The sequence below is a fragment of the Falco peregrinus genome, chromosome 6, assembly GCF_023634155.1.
Source record: "Falco peregrinus isolate bFalPer1 chromosome 6, bFalPer1.pri, whole genome shotgun sequence".
NCBI classification, from domain to species: Eukaryota; Metazoa; Chordata; class Aves; order Falconiformes; family Falconidae; genus Falco; species Falco peregrinus.
Window position 1 is genome coordinate 23792452 of NC_073726.1, and position 20192 is coordinate 23812643.

General features: G+C 48.1%; 2 protein-coding genes across 3 annotated transcripts in view; one reads left to right on the forward strand and one right to left on the reverse strand.

The window, feature by feature from the left end:
* The window catches only part of DMTF1 (cyclin D binding myb like transcription factor 1), a 30669-nt gene extending 23807 nt beyond the window's left edge, over positions 1 to 6862 (forward strand). For both annotated transcript variants that reach the window (XM_055807478.1, XM_013301358.3), the window contains 4 exons: positions 407 to 565; positions 1360 to 1743; positions 4536 to 4683; positions 5491 to 6862. In XM_055807478.1, coding sequence (XP_055663453.1) covers positions 407 to 565; positions 1360 to 1743; positions 4536 to 4683; positions 5491 to 5600 — 801 coding nt within the window. In that variant the 3' untranslated portion in view covers positions 5601 to 6862. The remainder of the gene's footprint in view (positions 1 to 406; positions 566 to 1359; positions 1744 to 4535; positions 4684 to 5490) is intronic.
* A 2-nt stretch (positions 6863 to 6864) lies between these two features.
* On the reverse strand, positions 6865 to 16115 carry TMEM243 (transmembrane protein 243). Its single transcript, XM_055807479.1, has 4 exons — positions 15943 to 16115; positions 9574 to 9624; positions 8596 to 8700; positions 6865 to 7365 (listed from the first exon to the last, which is right to left on the reverse strand). Exons 1-4 carry the CDS (start codon positions 16018 to 16020, stop codon positions 7243 to 7245), a joined length of 357 nt encoding a protein of 118 aa, XP_055663454.1. The 5' UTR covers positions 16021 to 16115; the 3' UTR covers positions 6865 to 7242.
* Between the last annotated feature and the right edge of the window lie 4077 nt (positions 16116 to 20192).

Genomic DNA, 20192 nt, shown 5'->3' on the forward strand with positions numbered 1-20192 from the left:
GTTTGGCTTTTTTTGGTTGAAATCTTACGTAACGGAGCCACAGGAAGCTCCCAGCAAGTACAGATTCTCTCAGTTCCATTGTACCGTAATTTATAGCACAGTTTCTCTTTCAACTCAGTGTTAAGAGTAAGTTGAATTTCTTCTTTTCTTAATTGCTGTTGCACAGCATAATACAGTCCTGCTTGACTCTTACTTAGCATTAATACTTGTCCTGGTAGCCTAAGGCAATGTATGAGTTCCTCTCTACTTTTTGAGTGCAGTACAGCAGTCAGCACAGTAGGGTTGGATTTGTTTGTTTGTTTTCCAGGGAAGTTACAGTTAGGGTAGCTGATGTAAATAAACACGCTCTGGGCACAGCCCAGGAAGACAGTGTGTTTGGGTATTAAACTTGGGTTGTCTTTTGTAGTCTTTCCATCTCCAGCCGACTGGAACACCAGGTACATACTTACTGCAGACAAGCTCAAGCCAAGGCCTTCCTTTAACACTGACGACTAGTCCTACCATGACCCTAACGGCTGCTACTGCTCCAGCCTCCCCAGAACAGATCATAGTTCATGCCTTATCGGTATGTATTGTGAGCAGTGAAACGACTGGAGTTTGGGCAGTGGGGGAGGGGAACATCATAATGCAGGCCTCTGTATGTGCATGTTAGATTTGCAAAGCAGTTCTTAAGTTATAACAGTGTTACTTTGCTTAAAACACTGAAGAGTGCAAATTTATTTTGTTTCTTTATTTTTTATTTTTTTTAGCAAGCAACTTCCAAGTTGCTTCAAAACTTAGCTTAGTAAGCAACTTAGTTCTCGCTGTGGCTGAGCATGCTGTCTCCATCTAGTGGCATGTTCCGCAGCACGACAAATACTGCAGTTTCCTGATGTTTTCAGTGACTGACAAATGAATATTGGTGTTCACAAAATTTGTATAGTAGTGACAGTATACTTTTTATTAGAGGGAGGGAAGAGGAAACAAACTGGGGATTGAATAACAAAAGTGATGCAAAACTCGGGGAAAAACTGATCTTTTGAATCTACAGTCACCCTCACGTGAACGGTTGCCTCTTTCACTTTAAGTATTTACTGTATTTGTGACTCAAAGAACAGTTGACACCAAATTCAGTGTACAAATTCATTGTTTAAGGCCAGGAAAGGTTGACAGATGATCTGGGCTGACATACTATATATATAAAACTCTAAATTACACACAGTAATGAGTTCTTTGAATCCTTTTGCTTTTATTTGCTGAAAGATTTGAAGATACTTTGTCTATGAGAATACAGAAGACTTGAAGATACTTTGAGAATACAGAAGTCTCTGACATTTTTTGGTTTTTGTTTGTGTCTCTTTTTGCAAATACTGCTTACAGCCAGAGCATTTGTTAAATACAAGTGACAATGTCACAGTGCAGTGCCACACACCAAGTGTCATAATCCGCACTGTTGCTGCTGAAGATATCTCCTCGTCTGTCACTCAGGCAGAACTTACTGTTGATTCAGACATTCAGTCGGCTGACCTGACAGATCCTGCCAATACCCTAGAAACAAATACTTTCCCAGATGATATCCATCAGTCCAAGTTGAGTGATGAAGAACAGTCAGCCTACAATGAAGATGATGCCTCCAAATTCAGCAGCAATAGCAGTGAACTGATGGATGGAATTATAGTAAGAACTGTGGAGGAGATTTCAGATGCCAGCCTGAAACAGGAGGAGGATTCTCACTCTGATTTACCCAGCACTTACGTTACTGAGGTAAGGGAGTGCATGATAGTCGATATATTCCCCATTTCTGCATGGAGAATAATTTCATTGCATCGTTGACTTTTATGTGAAGGTATTCATATGAAATATGTCAGTGATTTGACATATATTGTAGTTCAGGTTTTGTTCAGATCCTCTATCCTTGAGTTTCGTTAATATGTTACAGGTGTGAAAGTGTAGCGTTTAATTTGGTACTAAGCTTATATTTTACTTCAGCTGGAGCGCTGAATACCTCACTATGGAGTTGCTTCACTACTCAGGGTACTTTTGCATGATGACTATGGAAAGCGGGAATATTAGTGGCACTGAACCACTGAGTTCCCTTCATCTGATTACTATTTGATGCTCTTACTTTAAGATAGACTGTCAATTGTCCAACCCTGCATACTTTACAGGTAGATGACTGCTGAGCAAGGGAGGTGCAGTAGACTATTTAGGTTTTGCTCTATGAATCTAACAACATGCTTTGAGGTGCATCACAGTTTCCATTTTTGAGGACTTCTATTAAACATACTTACAGTTAAGTATCTGTAAAATTGGAATTTGAAGCATTTAAGCTATTTCTGGCCTCAGTTTTACTCAGCTACAACACTTTCGATGCAGAAGTGAGTTTATCCAAATGATTTCAGGCATTTGGATTGTTTATACTCAATTCTTCCATCGTTCAGTTGCTGGAGCCATGATATTGAGTAAGTCAAGGAAAACAGATGCTAAAAAGAAGGTAACTGTCTTCAGTGGGTAGAAAATACCTCTTTCCTTAGAAGCTTGATTAGGTTAGGCTGTGGGAAGAGATGAGTTAGATTCAAATATACCATCCTGTTCTCTGAAACCCTGTGCTGTACTGTAATTCTGCTTTATCAGTCTTGAAAATCCATTGTTGTTAGGCTTTGTCTTTGAAAAAGATCATAACAGACACTGCGTATCCATTATGCTTTCACAAAGAGGATCTTTGTACGTCTCAACAGTCTGCTACTACAGAAGTGTTTGAATACTGAATACATCCAAAGCTGGGGATTACGCTTCCGTTTTCCTCTCTGTTGTCTCATGGTTGACATAGTTGTGATAGGATTCTCACCAGTTCAGACATCTCATCAGCTTTCTACTCAGTTTAAAATTTCAGCTTTTCAAGGTAGAATTAGTAAACTTTCACTATAAACCTAGTTCCTAATTAAACTTCGTAGAAATCACTTATGGCTAGCAGGATATAAAGAGGAACTAAACTTTTTTTTCTATTCAGAAAATGAAACTGATTTTGTAGTTCTAATTTGCCTTACACTTCTAGTCAGACTCAAGTTTCATACGTGTATTTAAATTCTAGGAAATAGTAAACTGTGAGTGATTCTAAGTGAAAAGTTACTCTAGAAAGACATGCTTAAATTTTGCTTTCTTTAAGTCTGTGTTATTTTGATGCACTTGCCAGTATTGTATTGTCACTGTGGGTGTGGGTACTGGGAAGCAGGCAGTCATGCTGCAGGGTTTTATTATTTCTGACTGGGAAAGGTGCCCATTTGCTACAATGGCTGCTTTAATTTTTCACACCTCCCCTTCCTAGTTTCAAGCCTTGCAACATACTGCTTATCGTGGGCAGTTTCAGCTGTGCTCTCTGCGGAAAGCTGCTTTTGCAGGTCAAGCATACTGTGCTTTGCATGGATGGGTACACATTTGGACCAAGTCTTAATTCAGAGCTGCAGCACAGGTAGTCAACTCCTTTTCAGCAACACCAGGGAAGGGGTTTTAAGGCAGTTGCCTTTGCAAAAACACTGTGAAACTATGTAGGGAAACAAGTTTTCGTAAAAAAACTAGATGAAGGAACTTCAGGATTTGCTTGAACAAAGAGGGCTGTAACCTCTCCCACACATTTCATGCTCCCTTCAAAAACCGTGATAAATCCAGGTGCCTTCTGCTAGCAACATTTGCTAGCATTCTGCATCAGTGATTCCTGAAGCTTGAACAAACCTTACACATCACATGCAAAAACTGGAATGCAAGTATTTCTGCTTCTTCTGGCAGTACTATGTAGATGTCTTTTCACTGTGTTTGCAGAACCAGGAGTCCACCGGAGTGTGCTGTGACACTAAACCGGACGTATTACTGCCATTCTAGTACTACAAAAGCCAGGGAAGAGGCAGCAGCAGCAGTTATTACAGGACTGGAAGAGAGCAGGGATATTGATAACTTGTACCTGGAAAGAATCAGTGTGTTTCCAATTTTTTGATACAATGAGGGTCATATACAAAATTTGGATCCAATTTACGGTCAGCAAGTGACAAGGGCAAGCAAGGCACAGAAGTTAAAATAGGTCTTTTGAGCTCTCTGTTCAGTAGTTAAAACTTGACACAGAAGCTGTGAAACTATTAAGTTCAGCTAAAGCTGTTGCATTTGTGGAGCTGGTTAGTACTATAAAGGTATTGCTTCAATTTCTCAGAACATCTAGACAGCAAGTAGTGGAAAAGCTTAATTACTCCTCTTTATAGACAAAACAGTTGACTTAAAAGTGATAAAATGTTCTCATCATCACCAACATTTTATCACCACCGTGCAGCCTCTCCTTTCTTCTCCTCCTGCTCTCATACTGCTCACAGGGTAGAATTCTTCTCATCTTGGTTTTAGATACCTGCACTAGGATGAAACATGCCCTATAAATGCTGGAGTAAACTAGCTCTGATGCTGACATTTCAATTTAATGAGATAAAATTGAATTAAAAACTGCTGAGTCAAGCAGGTTTTGCTGTTTATGCTACCAAGAGTATACTCTCATGTCCTATTCCTTCTGTGTTGTGCAGGAGCTGGGTTCTCCAACAATAGAAGAACAAGTTGACCAGCCTACAATAGATGATGAGACTGTGCTTATTGTTCCTTCCTCCCATGGTTTTATCCAGTCAACAGATGATATAGACAGCGAATCAGTCTTGCCCCTGACAACTCTAACAGGTGTGACAGTCCCTTCATACGGTTGATGCTGGAGCCAGGATCATTAAAGCAGTGTGGCACTTAGGATTCCTGTAAACACCACTTTATAGATCTTTGCATTCTCTTAAATAATTTTCCATGTCATCGTTATGCAAAAGCAGGTTGGTTACCCAGCTGGTATCAGCAGAAGAAAGTCCCACTTAACTTTGTGGGAAAAGCATTAGAACAGCAGCTGCTTCATCACTTGCTGAGCTGTTTCCATCACCCTTGAGCCTTGAATTAGTATGCGTAGGCTAATAAGTAACTCCTCCTTTAGTGTGCATTTCTTCATCCCTGGTACTTGAATGAAATGTCTTTCTTTGAGAGAAGACCAGAGCCATCAGAAATGCACTTAAGGCCTCTCAGGGTGAGGGGCTGGGCTGCTCGGGGCTGTGTTTGCACAGCACTCACCTGGAAGGGCTTGCTAGCTAGTGCCATGCTTCCCCATGCCAAGTCACCTCAGACTTGGAAGCAGCGCAGATACATTCTCCCACTGCTGCACCTAACAAATACTGCTTTCCAGAGGAAGGATCTCCTCACAGAGCCATCAAAGGGTCAGTGCTAGGCCTGGTACAGTAGTACCTGATGAATCCAAACGTGAGTTACACTGGTTGAATCCATATTAGTTGTAGCTTACCTTGAAACTAGAAATTGAGAGCTGCCTAGTTTGAGCAATATTGCTTAAAATCGGTTAAAATTTCAGGCTGCATTTTCTGTCTTCTGTGTATTTTATATCTTGTTATAATGACACAGTAAATAATAGCTATAATGTACTATGCCTCTTGACAGATCCTATCCTACAGCATCATGGAGACGGGTCACACATTATCGGCTCGTCGCTGGGCAGTCCTGAATTGGAAGATTCAAAGGATGTTGAAGATTTAGTGAGCTGTCACTGAGAAGCAGTAATCGTGTCCATTTTCTATTGACCATGTTTGCATTGTGAAATTAGTTACAACCCTGTGCCACATTTCCAAAGAAAGCAGTCAGTCTGTATCTTTAAGCAGAAACTTCCAGTTTGAAATTACTACAGTGCACTTTCTCTGCTCAGGCTATTTACCTCATTTATAAAGGGTTACCGAGCAGCCAGCGAAGCCTGATGTACTGCGTCTCAGCCAGGGTGTTTCGGTGTTTTAAAGAACCTCCGTTGCAGTGCTCACTGCTAGGATCCACGTGGTCAGTTCTGACCTGACTTGTTACTGGTGTGCTGAACTGCACATCTGGAAAACTGGACAGAAGTCAAGGGTTGTGGACTGTAGCCTTTTAGTGCTGCAGCAAGAATTAGTTTGCACATGTTCCATGAAGAATGGGTGAAGATTTCTGCACTTACTGACTCTTGTAATACATGGAGTAAGAGACTGTTACATTTCAGGACGGAATGTATTCCATCAAAGACTTCAGGGAGCGTGGGCAGCATCATGAAGAAATGGTCTATATTCCCATCTCATCTGGCTTGTTAGTACAACTGCAGCATAGGAAGAAGACACAGATGCTTATGGGACTTGCCTGGGTCTGCTTGTTCCTGAGGAGCCCGTTGCTGGCAACGGACAGAGCTCAGAAAGATCACTTGTGGGAAATCTGGGGTTTTTTTACTCGTTTCTTTTCCTTCTTCACTACAGCAAGCTGAATAAAAAGGGAAAGGGCTATAAGAAAGGGAAGCTACTGGGACCCACCAGCCTCCTCCCCCCGCAAGCTTGTAACTTCTTTGAAGATTGTTGTGAGTAGGCTGGAACATTTGTCTCTCTCTCATTGTTTACATGACACTACCAGCCACCTCTCCAGAGGTGATTTATGCAGCAGGTTAGTAGGTGGGGAGTGGCATGGAGGTGGCAAAGCCTTGGAGAAGTAGCTCTGTGAGAATTTGGGCATAGGGCCCTGAGGCAAAGGAAGGCAATTTATTTCTACGCAAGGGTTTGAAACAGGACACTAGGCTGAGCAGCAGCCTGTTAGCTAGGGATAGAGAGAAAAAGCTATAGAAACTAAAGACTCATGTATAAATTATTTTATTTATTTCTGTAATTAGCTCTTCATAATCAAGAGTTGGTCTTTTTCAGTCTGTGGTTTTGTTAATGTGAAAAATAAGTTGTAGTTTCAAATGGTTGCCTAGGGAACAGAAATAATTGTATATTCAGTTTAAAGGAAATAAAGAGTATTTGTCTTACGGAACTGTAAGATGCCATTTATTTATACTGCTACCGATCCTTGCAATGCTGCAGTTTATTTGTACAGTAGTAAAAAAATGCATTTTTTTCCAAAATGAAAAAGCTTGTGCCATTCTGAAACATCAGTACAACTGGAATGTTTAAGTGCAACAGTAGCTCTTCAAAAAAAAGCAGAATGTCACGTCTTACGGCAATAATTCTCCCCAACAAGAGGGACATTACATATACATTTACATGAAAATCATGTACTGATTTATCCTTGCACAACCCACTTCATTCCTCTCAGTCTGACTGTCCTCAGATGTCTCAAGTAGAGCTGAGAGTTGAGCTGAAAGCAGTCTGACACAGTAGCATCACTGCTGTGTATTCCCAATGTCCATCATTTACCCACTTCATGGAAGTACAGGTTGGCACATATACATAACATGACAATAGAAAATAATATATAGTAAATTAGGTTCCTGAATTTAGGTTCCAGGTCTCCTTGTCGATACCAGTAGATCTAGAAGAGAGAAGGAGTTTGTATTACTTTAAAATGCCAGGTACTTCAGAAGAGACGCTGTGGTAACTGAAATGGCAACTTCTGGACCTTTTTATTTTTTCTGTAAAACAACCCAGCTTCATCTGACTAGAGAGGACTAGGTGCAGAGTTCGGATAATTTTCTTAACAATTAAGAAATATCACCTGTTTTCTTAACATGCTATGGTGGAACCCACAAACAAAAAATTTGGCAAGGTGTTTCTCCCCAAAACAAGGCTGTTGGTTTGTGAAGCTTGGGTGCCAGATCAGCTGCAAAGACATGGGTTGTCCTGTCAGCTCTGTTGAAGAGGGTGGGTGGGTTCAGTGGGGGTTTTTAACACTCAGAACTGGCTGTAGCCATCAAACCCTGGTTGATGAGGACAAATGTCCGGTTTCACACTACACAGTCTTTCTTGCGCGGAGTCACAGCTACCAGCTGTAGAACCACAAACTGGTACTGACCAGGCAAACTGGTACTGACCAGATTACCCAGTGGCAAGGGGCAGGGGCCGTGACCGTTCCAGGTCACAGCTGGAAGGAGAACGCTCTCGAATATGACAAGCTACAGCAGAGGCAGGAGCCACTGATGCCCATGGCAGGGGGGCTGGACCAGATGATCTTTGAAGGTCCCTTCCAACCCAAACCGTTACATGAACTCTGACCTGCCAGTTCCCTTTGCTGCTGCTGGAGACCAACTCTCCGGGGATGCCGCATCTGCTGAGTAGAGGAACCTCTGCTACAACCCTGAGGAAATGCCACCCGCTGTAGCTTCCTGCCACTGCAGCTCACCCCCTGTGCCTGAAAGGCCACTGACTTCTGCAGGTGCCTGGCTGGCCCCACCACTTCCAAGTGTTTTACTCCGCCCCTAGTCTTCTGTAGCACAATCCATCTCCAAATTCCCATCTCACTGCTCTGCTCCCAGGTTTCCTTTTTTATGTCTCCACTGGCAGCTACAGATGGCATTGTCACAGAGGTGACAAGTCGTGCATCACAGCTGGTCTGCAGAAGGTGGCTCAGTTCACACACTTGCTCTGCAGTAAATATGAAACTAGTTACCACTCCTTTGTTGTCAACTTGTTTTATGGAGGCTTTAGAAAAGCTTTTCTAGGAGAATGCAAAAAAGAAGGTAGCACCACATAGAGCTGATTTTAGTCAGATTTCATCCTCAGTCATATACTCAAAAGCTTGCACAGCAAATGTCACTGTACTTACAAGTATGCCAGCAGAAATGCAACACAAGGAGATGCAGAAAGCAAAAAATATATTCACAGGTTTTGGAGGTAGTTGCGGGAAGACAAACGCACTGATTAGAGTGACCTGTATGGAGGAAAACAAAGATTAAGTCTTTGCTCTCACCTGCCATCAGAGCTTCCATGAGAAGAGGCTTGCCCTGACAGCTGGCGTACCGCAGCTCGCATCCAGCTCTGCACATCCCTCCCTGCTCTTTAACTCCCACCCTGTGACGAGCTTGAGGGAAATGTAAAATTCTGGAGGAAAATCACTTTGACGCCAACTGCAGACTTAGAGGCGGAAGAAAAAACAACAAATCATGAAAGCTTCACTACTCTGGCTTGTTGCTAGAACCATCCTCCAAGTCCCCACAGAGCCAGCAGGCACAGGCGTGCATGCTGCCTGTGTCGGAGCATCCCCTCAGCCAGGCTTCCCACCAGCTGCCACCGCAGCTCCCCCTCTGCCTCCCTGCACCTGGGCTTTCTACAGTGCTGCCACCACGGACCGCAGAACTGCTGCTCTCCAGTCGCGATGGCGTTGTGTTTGTCTTCAAAGCTTGGGGAAAGCATAGCTGAAGACAAAGTGACACACTTGGGAAAAACTCCTATAAACCATAAATAGAGGGAAATAATAAATAGAAGGAAATAAAGAGAAGTGAACATGTTCTCCTGGGTCATAAGCACTTTGTCACCACACCCAGCCTCATGTTCAGCTGGGATGTACAGTCTGCCCATGGACTTGGGGCTTTTTATTGCGCAGCAAGATCTTAAAACATGGCTTTAAAAAAGGTATTCACCTTCTCCTGTTGTTAGAGTCTCAAAAGACAGAGGTACCCCAAAGTGACTACCTGGGCCCCAAACTACAGTGAAGTTTTGCCTCCCATTTTGGGGAGGAACTCTGGGGTTTCACCCCAGCACCTAACGGAGGCACGAAACATGAGATGGGATGGGAGATACTTACTACAAGCAGCAAGGATGTTAAGCCGCCAACAACTAGATTGATGACTCTGTCCTGAAAAAAAAAGAAGACAGTTACACACATGCCTTGCCAAAAAACCACCCAAACCCCCACGTAAAACAGACTGGTAACCAACAACGTTGAGAGCACCCCATCAGCCAGGACCCACGTTATCCCCAGCAGCACCATCAAGGCTCCCCTGGTCAGCTCTGTCCTGCAGGAGGGTTTCCCTTCCTCTGACTCCATGGACCTCCGGGAGGTTGTACTGGCCAAGTCCTTATGCAGCAGGTTTGCTCACTTGCAACCGGCTTCTTCGCTACATCTGAATCAATTATAGTTATCCAAATGAATTTTAAAAGAAATTTTAAAAGTGAGAATGCACAGACAGAGCTTGTCAGAAAACGTTGTTGAGGCTTGTTTTAGCCTCAGTGCCTGAGAGTAAACACCTTGACAGTGTCTTCGGTGGGAATTTGTGGGCTGCTGGCAGGAAGGCGAAGTGTTCCCTGCACCCCAAATGTTCCTCCCCTAACACCAGCAGACCTGAGGGTGCCTACTTGGAGAGACAGATTTCACACACACAGAGACTTCTTTCTGCTGCTCCCCATAGGTACCAAACACTTAGTGGGAAAAGACAACCTTTTTGCACCTGGGAAGAGGTATCCCTCGGTGTCAGCATTGCGGTCCCACCCCAGATGTCATCAGGGCAGGGACTGGCAGTGACACTGGGTGCTCAGAGGAGCACCCTGGGCAGGACCCCGTACTGACACACTCGCTGGAGCAAGAAATGGCTCGATGCAGAAGGAGAACATTCCCATCCCTGCTGGGAAACCTGCCTCCTACCTTTCTTCATGGTGCTACTCTGAGTACAAACACCTATTGCCGATGTCGGGTTGGGTTGCACACAGACAGGTGTAACGTCCCAGACAGCTGGCTCACCAAATACAACGCTAACACAACAGCTACAGCAGAAAAGACGTGCAGAGAGAAAAAAACGCAAAACTTCAGTTAATTATACTGAGAGTCATTAAATAGGTACAGTTAAAGGAAGGTGAGAAAAGAGATCAAGCAGTGAAAAAGCATCTTGCCTAAGACATCCCAGCTGGCAGGCAGGGCAACCCAGGTTTCCCTGCACCTGGTCTCACACCCTTCTTCCCTTCTAGCATTACATTTTGGAAGATGATTTGTAGAGAGAGAAGCTCCAGGTCATGAAGAAATAACTCATGGCAGCAGTGGGGCAGGAGGAGAAAGCAGAGAGCAAAGAGGTGGTGGCGGAGGGCAAAGCGCACTCTTGCAGAAGACCACCAGCCCTGACCCAAGGCTCAGTGGAGCTTGTGGTTCACTAACAGGCAGATGCTGTGCCCTGGTTGTGCTCATCCCCAAGGGCAAGGGCCACAGCAAGCAGACTCTTTAAAACCTCTTCAATTAGTTGCCAGCTCCTCTACGTAAAACCAGACCATTTATGCTCCTATAGCTCAGAGACCCCAAGCTGTGGGGGCATGGCAGTGGCTGCAGCAGAGGGGAATTACGCACCTCCATAGGCAACTGTCACCACATCCCCTGCACAAGGTCCTCGCCAGCCAGGCACAAACCCCTTCTCCTCACTGGCCTTTCCACATGTGGTGTCAGCGATACAACAGCAGCTTCTGGGAGCGACCTATGAAGTACCCACCACCAACCCCCAAAAATGAGCTAAGAGAAATATCTCCAGACAAGTAACAGCAGCGACAGGTTGAAATGCAACCATGCTGCCTCCGTAAGAACATATCACAACAGCTCAGCTGGGCTCCTTCACCTAAGCTAAAACAAATTCATTAAAGAACTCTAACTTTAACCTGGACGGTATGCGGAGGGTCTTTACCCCCAAAAGCAACTCTGATGCCAGGAGAGGATGGTAGTTTTGCTCTGCCCTTGCCCCGCAGACCCGGTGGAGCCCACCAAGGAGATTTTACGGAGTGGGATCAAAGTTTGTGTTCAGGCTCGGCTCCCCACGGACAAAAGGGGTGGCAGGAGGTGAGCAGCTGGATCCCTTCCCCCTTTGTGCCATGGGGAGATGGGTTTCGATCGGTGGAGGAAGGGGAGGGAAAGCCAAGGGGCCAGCTGCAGAGCAGCCCTCGGTTGCCACCCTTTACAGCTAACCTGGGGGGGAGCGCACAGCCGCAGCCCCCTCTCTGCAGAGGGGCTTGGAGGGCCGGACACATGGTCACATACCTACGGACAGAATACACCATCCAGAAACTCAGCCATTGTTAGGTTTCTCCCCATTAACTGGAGACTTGGAAGTTAGCAATTTTAAGACTGAGAGAATTCAGCTGTTTTGCCAGGACAGAGACTGGTCTGCCAGGAGAAGACCAGGGCGTCAGCCTCAGCAGTGGGACCCGGCACAGGGACCTCTCCTCTCATGCTGCTGAGCAATGGACATTGCGGCAACAGCCGGATCAGGTACGGATGCCATCGGCGGAGTGGCTTTGCCACGTGGCAGCCAGTCCCTGCGGGTCAGGGCATCCCCTTCCCCATGCTTAAACCCACGGTCACTAAAATCTTCCAGTGCACCACTGGCAAAGGAAGGTATTTCAGGATCTGGGGATTAAAGCCACTGATCCTGAAATCCCAGGCTTGGCAGAGCGGCAAGAGGCTGTATTCCCCAGTGCCCGCTGACACCTCAGCCCCAGGCAGCTTAGCACAGCAAAAAGGTTAAAAATACACAAGAGGCCAAGATGGCTAAAGGGATTGGGGATGACAGAGCCTTTCACCTCCGCACAGTGTCTTGAGTGCACAGCCCAGCCCGGGCAGCCACTCGTGGCTACCAGGCACACGGAAACGGGCTGTGACAAGCCATGCGTCCTACAAACCATGTCACCCAACTCTTGCAACCAGCACAGCTGATTCAGGGAGGATTTTTCTCCATGCATCATTATGTATTACGATAGCTGCTAGAGTGAAAATTAAATAAATAAATAAATAAATAAATAAATAAATAAAAGCAGCGTGCGCACCAAAACAGCGAGCGTGCAGGCTGCTGGAGGGCACCTGCACCGGCACAGGGTGCTCACACACGGACGCTGACTTCTGATACAGCCCAACAGTGTGCAGTGCACTCACGGGGATCCCTGTTCAGCCAGCTGGCAGCAGAGACATAGCCAGCTGTTGGCCACAGAGGCAATCAATTCTGTGTTTCAGCACTGTACAAGCTGCATTTCAAAACAGGAGAGTTTCTGCCCTCCTACTCCAGGGAGGGTTGCTGCAGGGGCTGGAGGCACCAGGCTTGTCCCAGGGAGCTGCTGTGGTGCAGAGGTCTCCCTCCAGCTGCCTCTGGGAAAGGGAGACAAGATCAGGAAGCAGGAGGGTGTGATCCAGGATCCTTCAGGACCTGGGTCAGGATTACTTTAAGTAACAGGGAAACTGAGGCAGGACTGAGGATGCACCCACACCACTGTGCCCACCGCACAGTCTTGGACAGAGCGACAGCTTTGCTCTTCACCCCAGTCCAGCTCAGCACTTGCAACCTTCAAGTTAGCAGCTTGCAGGCTAAGCCCACCGGGAACAAGCTCCCGGCAGAGGCCTGGCCAGGCCAAGGAACAGGCTGGTTCCCTGGAGGGTGGGTACATGGTGGCATCTCTGCAGGCGTGATGGAAAAGCCATTTTTATGCCTTACATCAGCAAGTCCAGATGGCCAGCAGCAATTGCAGCCTGTTGCAGCAATAGGGGATACCTTAATCTAGTGCCAGATTAACTATGTGGAAGAGCAGACAACACACGCTATATGTGAGAAAAGCTGTGCTGAGGACCACGCTGGCCACCCTCCCGCTGCAGGACAGGGGGACATGCTCTTGTGCCGTCGCAGGCTCCTCGCTCCCGCCCTGACCTGCTCAGTCTCTTCCTATTGTTTTCTGCTTCCAACCCACAGCAATTAATACCCACCCGCTTATATTTAAATGCTCCCATGACAGAGAAACCCAAGCAGCTTCTACTTTGAACTTCTTCCCCGAGAAGTCCTGCATCTGTAATGCTCGGTCTGCTCTTCACTTGTGCCTTTGCTTTTCATCATCTCGTACCCGCTCACTCCCAGTGCTGAATCCCCACCGAATCCAGCGCACCTGGCATTCATCAGCATCGTGCTGCTACGCTCCCTCGTCTCACCAGTGACTTCTGTGGTACCACCTTGCCCCTCCACTCCACTCGGCTTGGCCGGAGCAGCTGGACCGCAGCAAGGGGAAGGAGGCCAATGCTGCTGCCCAGCTCCCTCGTCCCCATGGAGCAACTTTAGCCCCAAAGCCACCAGGTTGGAGACTGGGAAAGCATAAGAAGAGGGCACCCCCATTTCTACATCCATCTCCAACTGCTGGCAGGGGTGCAAGACCTCTGATGTGGGTGCAGGGCTTCCCGGGGCACAGCACTGCCCCTGCCCCTCCCCATGGCCTCGTGCCCTGCCCAAGCAGGGGGCTCAGGTTTGCCAGCGCACCAGCCATCACTTGCAGAGACACATAAGCAGAGCCAGGACAGGGCAGATACGCTTCTCCCAGCAGACCTGCTCCCATTTTAAGGCAAAGTTTAGCTTCATTTCAGAGACACAACAGCTCCGGACCTCAGCAGCATCTGTCTCTAGGCAACCCCAGCGAACCAGCACGGCGGTCCCGTGTCCTCAGGCACAGGTACAGCAGAGAGAGGCCATCGGCCAGTGCTGGTCCCACGCGACTGGTGCCAAAAACAGCCCCAGAAGATGGGCAGGGGTGCTGTGCAGGGCACTGGATCCCTGTTTGAGCCCAGAAACTGGAATTAGCATCCCATGTTTATTATTTACTGCTCCTCTTTGAGAGCAGAGCCACAGCTGGAAAAAGATGGGGGTCAGGGATCAAAGGCTTGACCTAGGCTGGAAAGTTTGAGGTTTGCCTGCCAGGACCGCTGCCTGGCTTCAATAGCACATCCCAGTCCCCAGAAGTCCCCATCCCCAGAAGCTTCCCAAAAGCTTCCCCCGACCAAGGACCAGCCCACGTGACCCCATGTGTGCTCTGGCAAAGGTCCCCTCACCTCCAGTGCTCTCCATCAGGGCTGGCACCCGTCCCCCCTCACTCCATCCTCCCAGAGGTCCTGCCTGTCCTCCTTCTACCCCACATCATCCTGGTTCCCCCCCCACACACACAAATTTGGCTGGTATAATTTTATTTATATTTTTATGAAAAGTTATCATTTTAGCAGCATTTCCAGTTTCAGCCTGCACCCCTCCACGGACACACGCAGCGACGGGTGACCTCTCCTACCAGGGGACAAACCCCAAGCCACGACCCGCTGGCACCCCACAGGCAGCGGGGCGTGCACACCGCCGGGTACCGCGATTCCCATTGGATCTGGGTGCCGGGCAGCACCCCGGGCCCCCCCCGAAGCAGCGCAGCCCCCCCAAGCAGGCAGCCGAACGCTGCCCGGCTGAGCGGCTTACGGGGATCGGCACCTGAGGAGTCGGCACTGCCGCACGTCAGCCAGCGCCGCTGAAAAAACCGAGTAACGACAACCAGGGGGGGACCGAAACCAGCCCCCCATCCCCAGCAAAGCAAGGACCCCCAAAATTGGGTGAGCTGTAGCTCAGGGGGCTGCAGCCCTAAGCCCTGGTCTGGGGGGCTGCAGGGCCACACGCACCCCAATGAGGCACACAGCCTGGGGGTCCCCCAGCCCCGGGGCTCCTGCGCCCCGAGCCCCTGCTCCCCAGCAGGGCTCGGGGGGCGTTGGGAGGGGATTATCTGGAAGTTTTTTTCTTTATCGGGGGCGTTTGGGGAGTTTCTTTTTTATTTCAGGAGGAGCTCTTGCCTTGGGGGATTGTTTTGCGGACGGTTGGGTTTGTTTTTTTAAATTTGAGAGGGGGGTTGGTTGTTCCGGACATTTTTAACAGATTGGTTTTGCTCGGGGGCACCGATCAGAAGCAGTTTGGTTTGGGTTTATTTCTTTTTTTATTACCATTTTTTTAATTCTACCAATCCAAAGGGTTTCTTTCTTTTGGAATTTGGGGGTCTCCTTTTATGTTTTTCCATGGGGGTGCAGCTTTGTTGTCGCTTTACTGATTTTTGATGCGAGGGGTGGGGCTGAGATATTATTTCTTGTTTTATGTTGGTTTTTTATTTGTTTGCCGGCTCTGGGCAGGCTCCCGGCTCAGGGGCCGGCTGGCCCGGCTCGCTGCGCTGCTCTTCGCGTTTGCGGAGCCCGGGAGCGAGCGGCCGTTATCGGGGGGGGGGGGCAACTGGGGAGGGAGGGCGTTACGGGGGGAGGGGGGGCGCGCTGCTGCTGCATTTCCCTTGCTGGGGTGGGGGGGCTGCTGGGAGCGGGGGGATGGGGGGTGCCCGGGACGGTTTCGGGGTGTTTTTCCCTCCCCTCCCCCCCCCCCCTTACCCTGGCCGAGGTCTCCCCGAAGAGCGGCCGGTTGTCGGGCCCGCCGGTGCCGTAGCCGCGGGCGGCGAAGCCCTCCATGGCGGGGGGCGCGCCCTCATGCTGCGCCTCCGCGCCGCTCCGCGCCCCCCCGCGCCGCCCCGCGCCGCTCCGCGCCCCGCCCCCGCGCCCAGCCCCGCCCCCGCCGCGGGATGGGGAGGGGAGGGGGTGGGATAGGGATGGGGATGGGATAGGGATGGGATAGGGATGGGGGTGGGATAGGGATGGGGGTGGGGATGGGGATGGGGGGGCTGCGGCGGGGCCCCTCGCGGCCTGACACCTGCGGGGGTGGGGGGGATGGGGATGTGCGCGGGTGTACGCGCAGGCTGCGCGTATCTGCAGGCGCAAATGAGCATCGCTGTGCCCGGCATTGCGCGGGCGCGGCTCCGCGGGGCCGCCGCGGCTCTGGCCCGGGTGGGGGGGTAAGGCCACCGGCCTGTTACTCGTTGCCTTTATTATTCAACAAAGTTGCGTTATTTAAGTAAATCTCATTATCGATTACGATATTGTGATTTGGAGAAATTAAGATTTTTTATTATTGTTTAAATTTTATTTTAGTCCATTTTATTTTTATATATATATTCTTGTATCATTTTATAATTTTTTGTTCATTTTATTTTTATTTTATTTTATCTCATTTTCTCTCATTTCATCTCATTTTCTCCTAAACTTTTATTTCATTTTATTTCATTTTATCTCATTTTATTTTTATTTTTAAACATCTGATACTGGCAGAGCTGAAAAATGAACTTACGCAGTGATCCAGGCCACCTGCACACGTTGCCTGCACAAACCCTGCCAAAGGCAGTGATCATTCCTGCAGCTGGGATTGGTGGCAGGGAAATATTTGCGCTCTGTACATGAGCCAGAGTTTTCGCTCAGGTTCACCAGGCGAAACCCCATGCGCTGCCTCGGCTTGGACTGACGGCTGCTGCTGGTGCTTCAGAGCTGAAGACAGGTTTGTGTGTGAGAAAGCCAGGGTGGGGGGTGTAATTTTATTTTTTATATTTTTTGTGTGTGGGTTTTTTATTGTTATTTTTTTCTAACTACATCATTTGGTCATGCAAAGTATCTCCCCTCTTGAATATCCCCAGACCATCATGGCTACAACATTTCTCCAAGTGTATTTTCAGATGAGAAGAAACCCATTAAGATGTATTAGCAATTAAGATGCCATGGCTCCCGGGACAGATTGTTGATTTTTTGTTTAAATTGGCCCTGGCATTTACCCCCACCCCTCTTCTCCCCCACCACACACCTCTCTAGCACTTCCAGGAGGCTTCTTGCTGTGGATGACAAATTCCACTAAACATCAGTGGAATTCAGCAGAAATAACATGGGCATTTCCTTCTTGCTGGACAGAAGATTTAAAAAACAGATTGGTGGGTAAAAAGACCAGAGAGAAAGAAATCAGCTGCAAATATTGTCTGTGCAGCTGTCCTGTCCCCCCACCCCCATCATCCCAGATCCCCCCTCGGGCCCCTGCTCACGGCCCGCAGGAGCTCCCCAGCTCTTGAACAAGAGTCCTGCGAAACCTGTTGCTTTTCTTGCGAAACGTTTCAGACATTTTAGGTGAAAAGGGGCGCCTGGGCTGCCTGAGCAGGGGGGCGTGCTGTGTACACAGGGCTGCGAGTGCAGTCCAACTCCACCCAGCCTCCTGTGGGCAACGCGCTTGGAGACCAAAGCACTGCAACTTCAAAGGTGGAAGGTCTTAAACTCAAGCAAGCCTGGAAAATTATCAAGCTTTCGACAAGCTTGACTTCATCCTGAGCTGAAGTGCTGGGTGGAAAGTTGGAAAGCCCTCCTGTAACCCTCCAGCATTTGTTCCCACGCTCACTGCTTGGGGAAGAAGGGTCTCCAGGACTCAGCGAAAAGCCATGTCACCTCAAGCCACTTGGAAAAAAAAAATCCCATGGGGTGAAGGATGTGGCTTCCTGACACACAAGTGCTCTTAACCTCCCGAAACCTGATGGTTGGTTTTACGCTCGTTTTTCAGCACTTACATTCCTGAGCAGGCTCTGGCTTTGCCCAGATTCAATACTGAGGTTTGCCTGGGGTCTGACTGGGACAGGGGAGCACTGGGGTGCTGGAGGGGAGCGACTGCGGGAGTCCCCTTGCTGCTTGGAGTACTACAGGTTATGCTTGGAGTTACGGCTCAGTGGGACAAATGGACATAACCTTCTTCCCACGTCTATCAGAGTAATTACCAATAGTTAAAAACAAATGCAAAACGAGCAAAAATTGATGAAAAACACAAACTGCTACTTGAATGTAAATATTGTCAATAAATAGTTAATAGATGAGACAAAGATGTCAAACAATGGCACAATAAGTAGTTAATAGATGAGATGAAGATGTCAACCAGTGGCATTCAGAATAGTCTATGGTGGCTGGGCTTTGTAAGACAAATAACTGTTTAGCTGTTATTTCACCAGGGGATTCACTGGTGTAGTTGATTTCAAGACTCCCATTTCTGCCAAGGTGGGGAGGTTGTGCTTATCGCAACCTCTTCAGGATATAAACTGACCAAAACCCTTTCTATTGCTTCCTTCCTTACGCCTCCTCATCAGCACCTCCGACACTTGAAGCTCTAAGATTTTGGTATGAAAGGTACCTCTTAGACCGGTCAGGAGTAAGAAGACCAGACTTCATCCTTAGATACCTAGAACAATATTTTCTGTTATCAAATGTCAATAGGTAATAGCCTTTAGCCTGACCTCCAGCAACCTGTGGTCTTCAGAGGTGGGTCACAGCCCCAGTGAGCTGGTGCCAGGGCAGCACTGAAATCACAGCTGGGCCTCGGCAGTGGTGTGGGACAGCTGTGGCTCCTGGGGATTGTCCTGTGGCCCTGGGACAAGCCAAACACACCTTGAAGGGGACAAGCGCTCAGGTGTCCAAGCTGAGATCAGAACAGGAGGGTTACTCAGCCCACACTTTGCTGTAGTATCTCATTTTTAAATGCTATAGGTCTTCTCCACTTCACCAGTCTGCACCCTCCCACCTGGACCACTTGCTTGTGCATCAAAATGTGTCTCAGGGTGACACGTTCAGCTGGAAGGCAGCAGCTCTAATTTGATGAGGGAGAACCTGAGCCACTCACGTAACAGACCCGACAGGTAATGTAGTGGATTTAGCAGCTGACTCGGCCAAGTGTCTGTTTTTGTGATACACATCGTTTGCTATATTTGCATGGCCTTCCAGTAGATGACAACAGTTGCTCAGGGCAGAGCGTGTCTCACAGAGCTCAGTCATCTTTCTCAACAGGAGACACACTTGGATCATTAGCTGAGAAACATCCTGTGGGAGCCAGTCTGCTCCATCTGAGAGATGATGCTCCCCAGCAGCAAGCATCTCAGCGAGACCGCTGCTTGTGCACGTGGTCCCATCCCCAAGCTTCCTTCTCCCTGTCCATGCACAATGCTGCTGAGTTCCTTCAGAGGCTGGAATGAATAACTCACTGGAGAAGTTGTCCTCAGGGAAGGGAAGAAACAAGCTAAGATTGAAAAGTTTCTCTGAGAGATCATTAATTGGGGATTATACAGGAGTAAGAGCAGGAAGAGGGGTGCAGATGTATCAAGACTCATGGATTGCTTAGGGGCAAGCAGGAATTTCCAACCTGAGCTGGCATTTCCTCCATCAGAAATGGAATAGGAGGAGAAAGCTTTTAGTGTCGGTCGTTTGATATCCATGAACCAACGCAGTATAGCAGCGGTGGAGGCTGATGTGAACACGGGCAAGGAATTTCTACAGGAAAAAGGAGTAACTTCTGCCATGGTACAAGTAAGATCCCACCCGGAGTGTGTTTGTTGTTTTGGCCGCCGAAGCTCAGGAGAGACTGTTTTGTTCCAACATGGGCATGGGAGGAGCTCAGTGGTGGGATGAGCTGCACAAGGACCTGTCTTCCAAGGGAAGGCTGAAAAACTTGGCTTGGTTAGCCCTGCAAAAGGGAGGCCAAGAAAGGATACCGCGGGTTTTATACACAGCGTGGGGAGGAGTAAATGCCAGTGGGTGAGGTAGAATGTTTAAGTTAATGGATTATGTTGGCACAAGAGCAAGTGGCTATGAAGGATGCTCCTGCGGTATCGTGTTCAGGCTGTGGGATTCCAGTCAGCTGAAGGAGAGCAGCTCTACGACAACCTTTCAGGCAGAGTTGTGGGGAGCAGAAAATAACATTGCTTTAAAGATGGAGTTTCATTGATTTGTGAAAAATAGTA

Bases quoted from the DNA above. Each gene is read 5' to 3' on its own strand.
- TMEM243 (XM_055807479.1), bottom strand. From the start codon at position 16,020: ATGGAGGGCTTCGCCGCCCGCGGCTACGGCACCGGCGGGCCCGACAAC. The intron at 8,701-9,573 runs GTAAGTATCTCC...TCCTCCATACAG, and splicing joins TAACATCCTTGCTGCTTGTA to GTCACTCTAATCAGTGCGTT. The intron at 7,366-8,595 runs GTAAGTACAGTG...TCTCTCTTCTAG, and splicing joins GCATTTCTGCTGGCATACTT to ATCTACTGGTATCGACAAGG.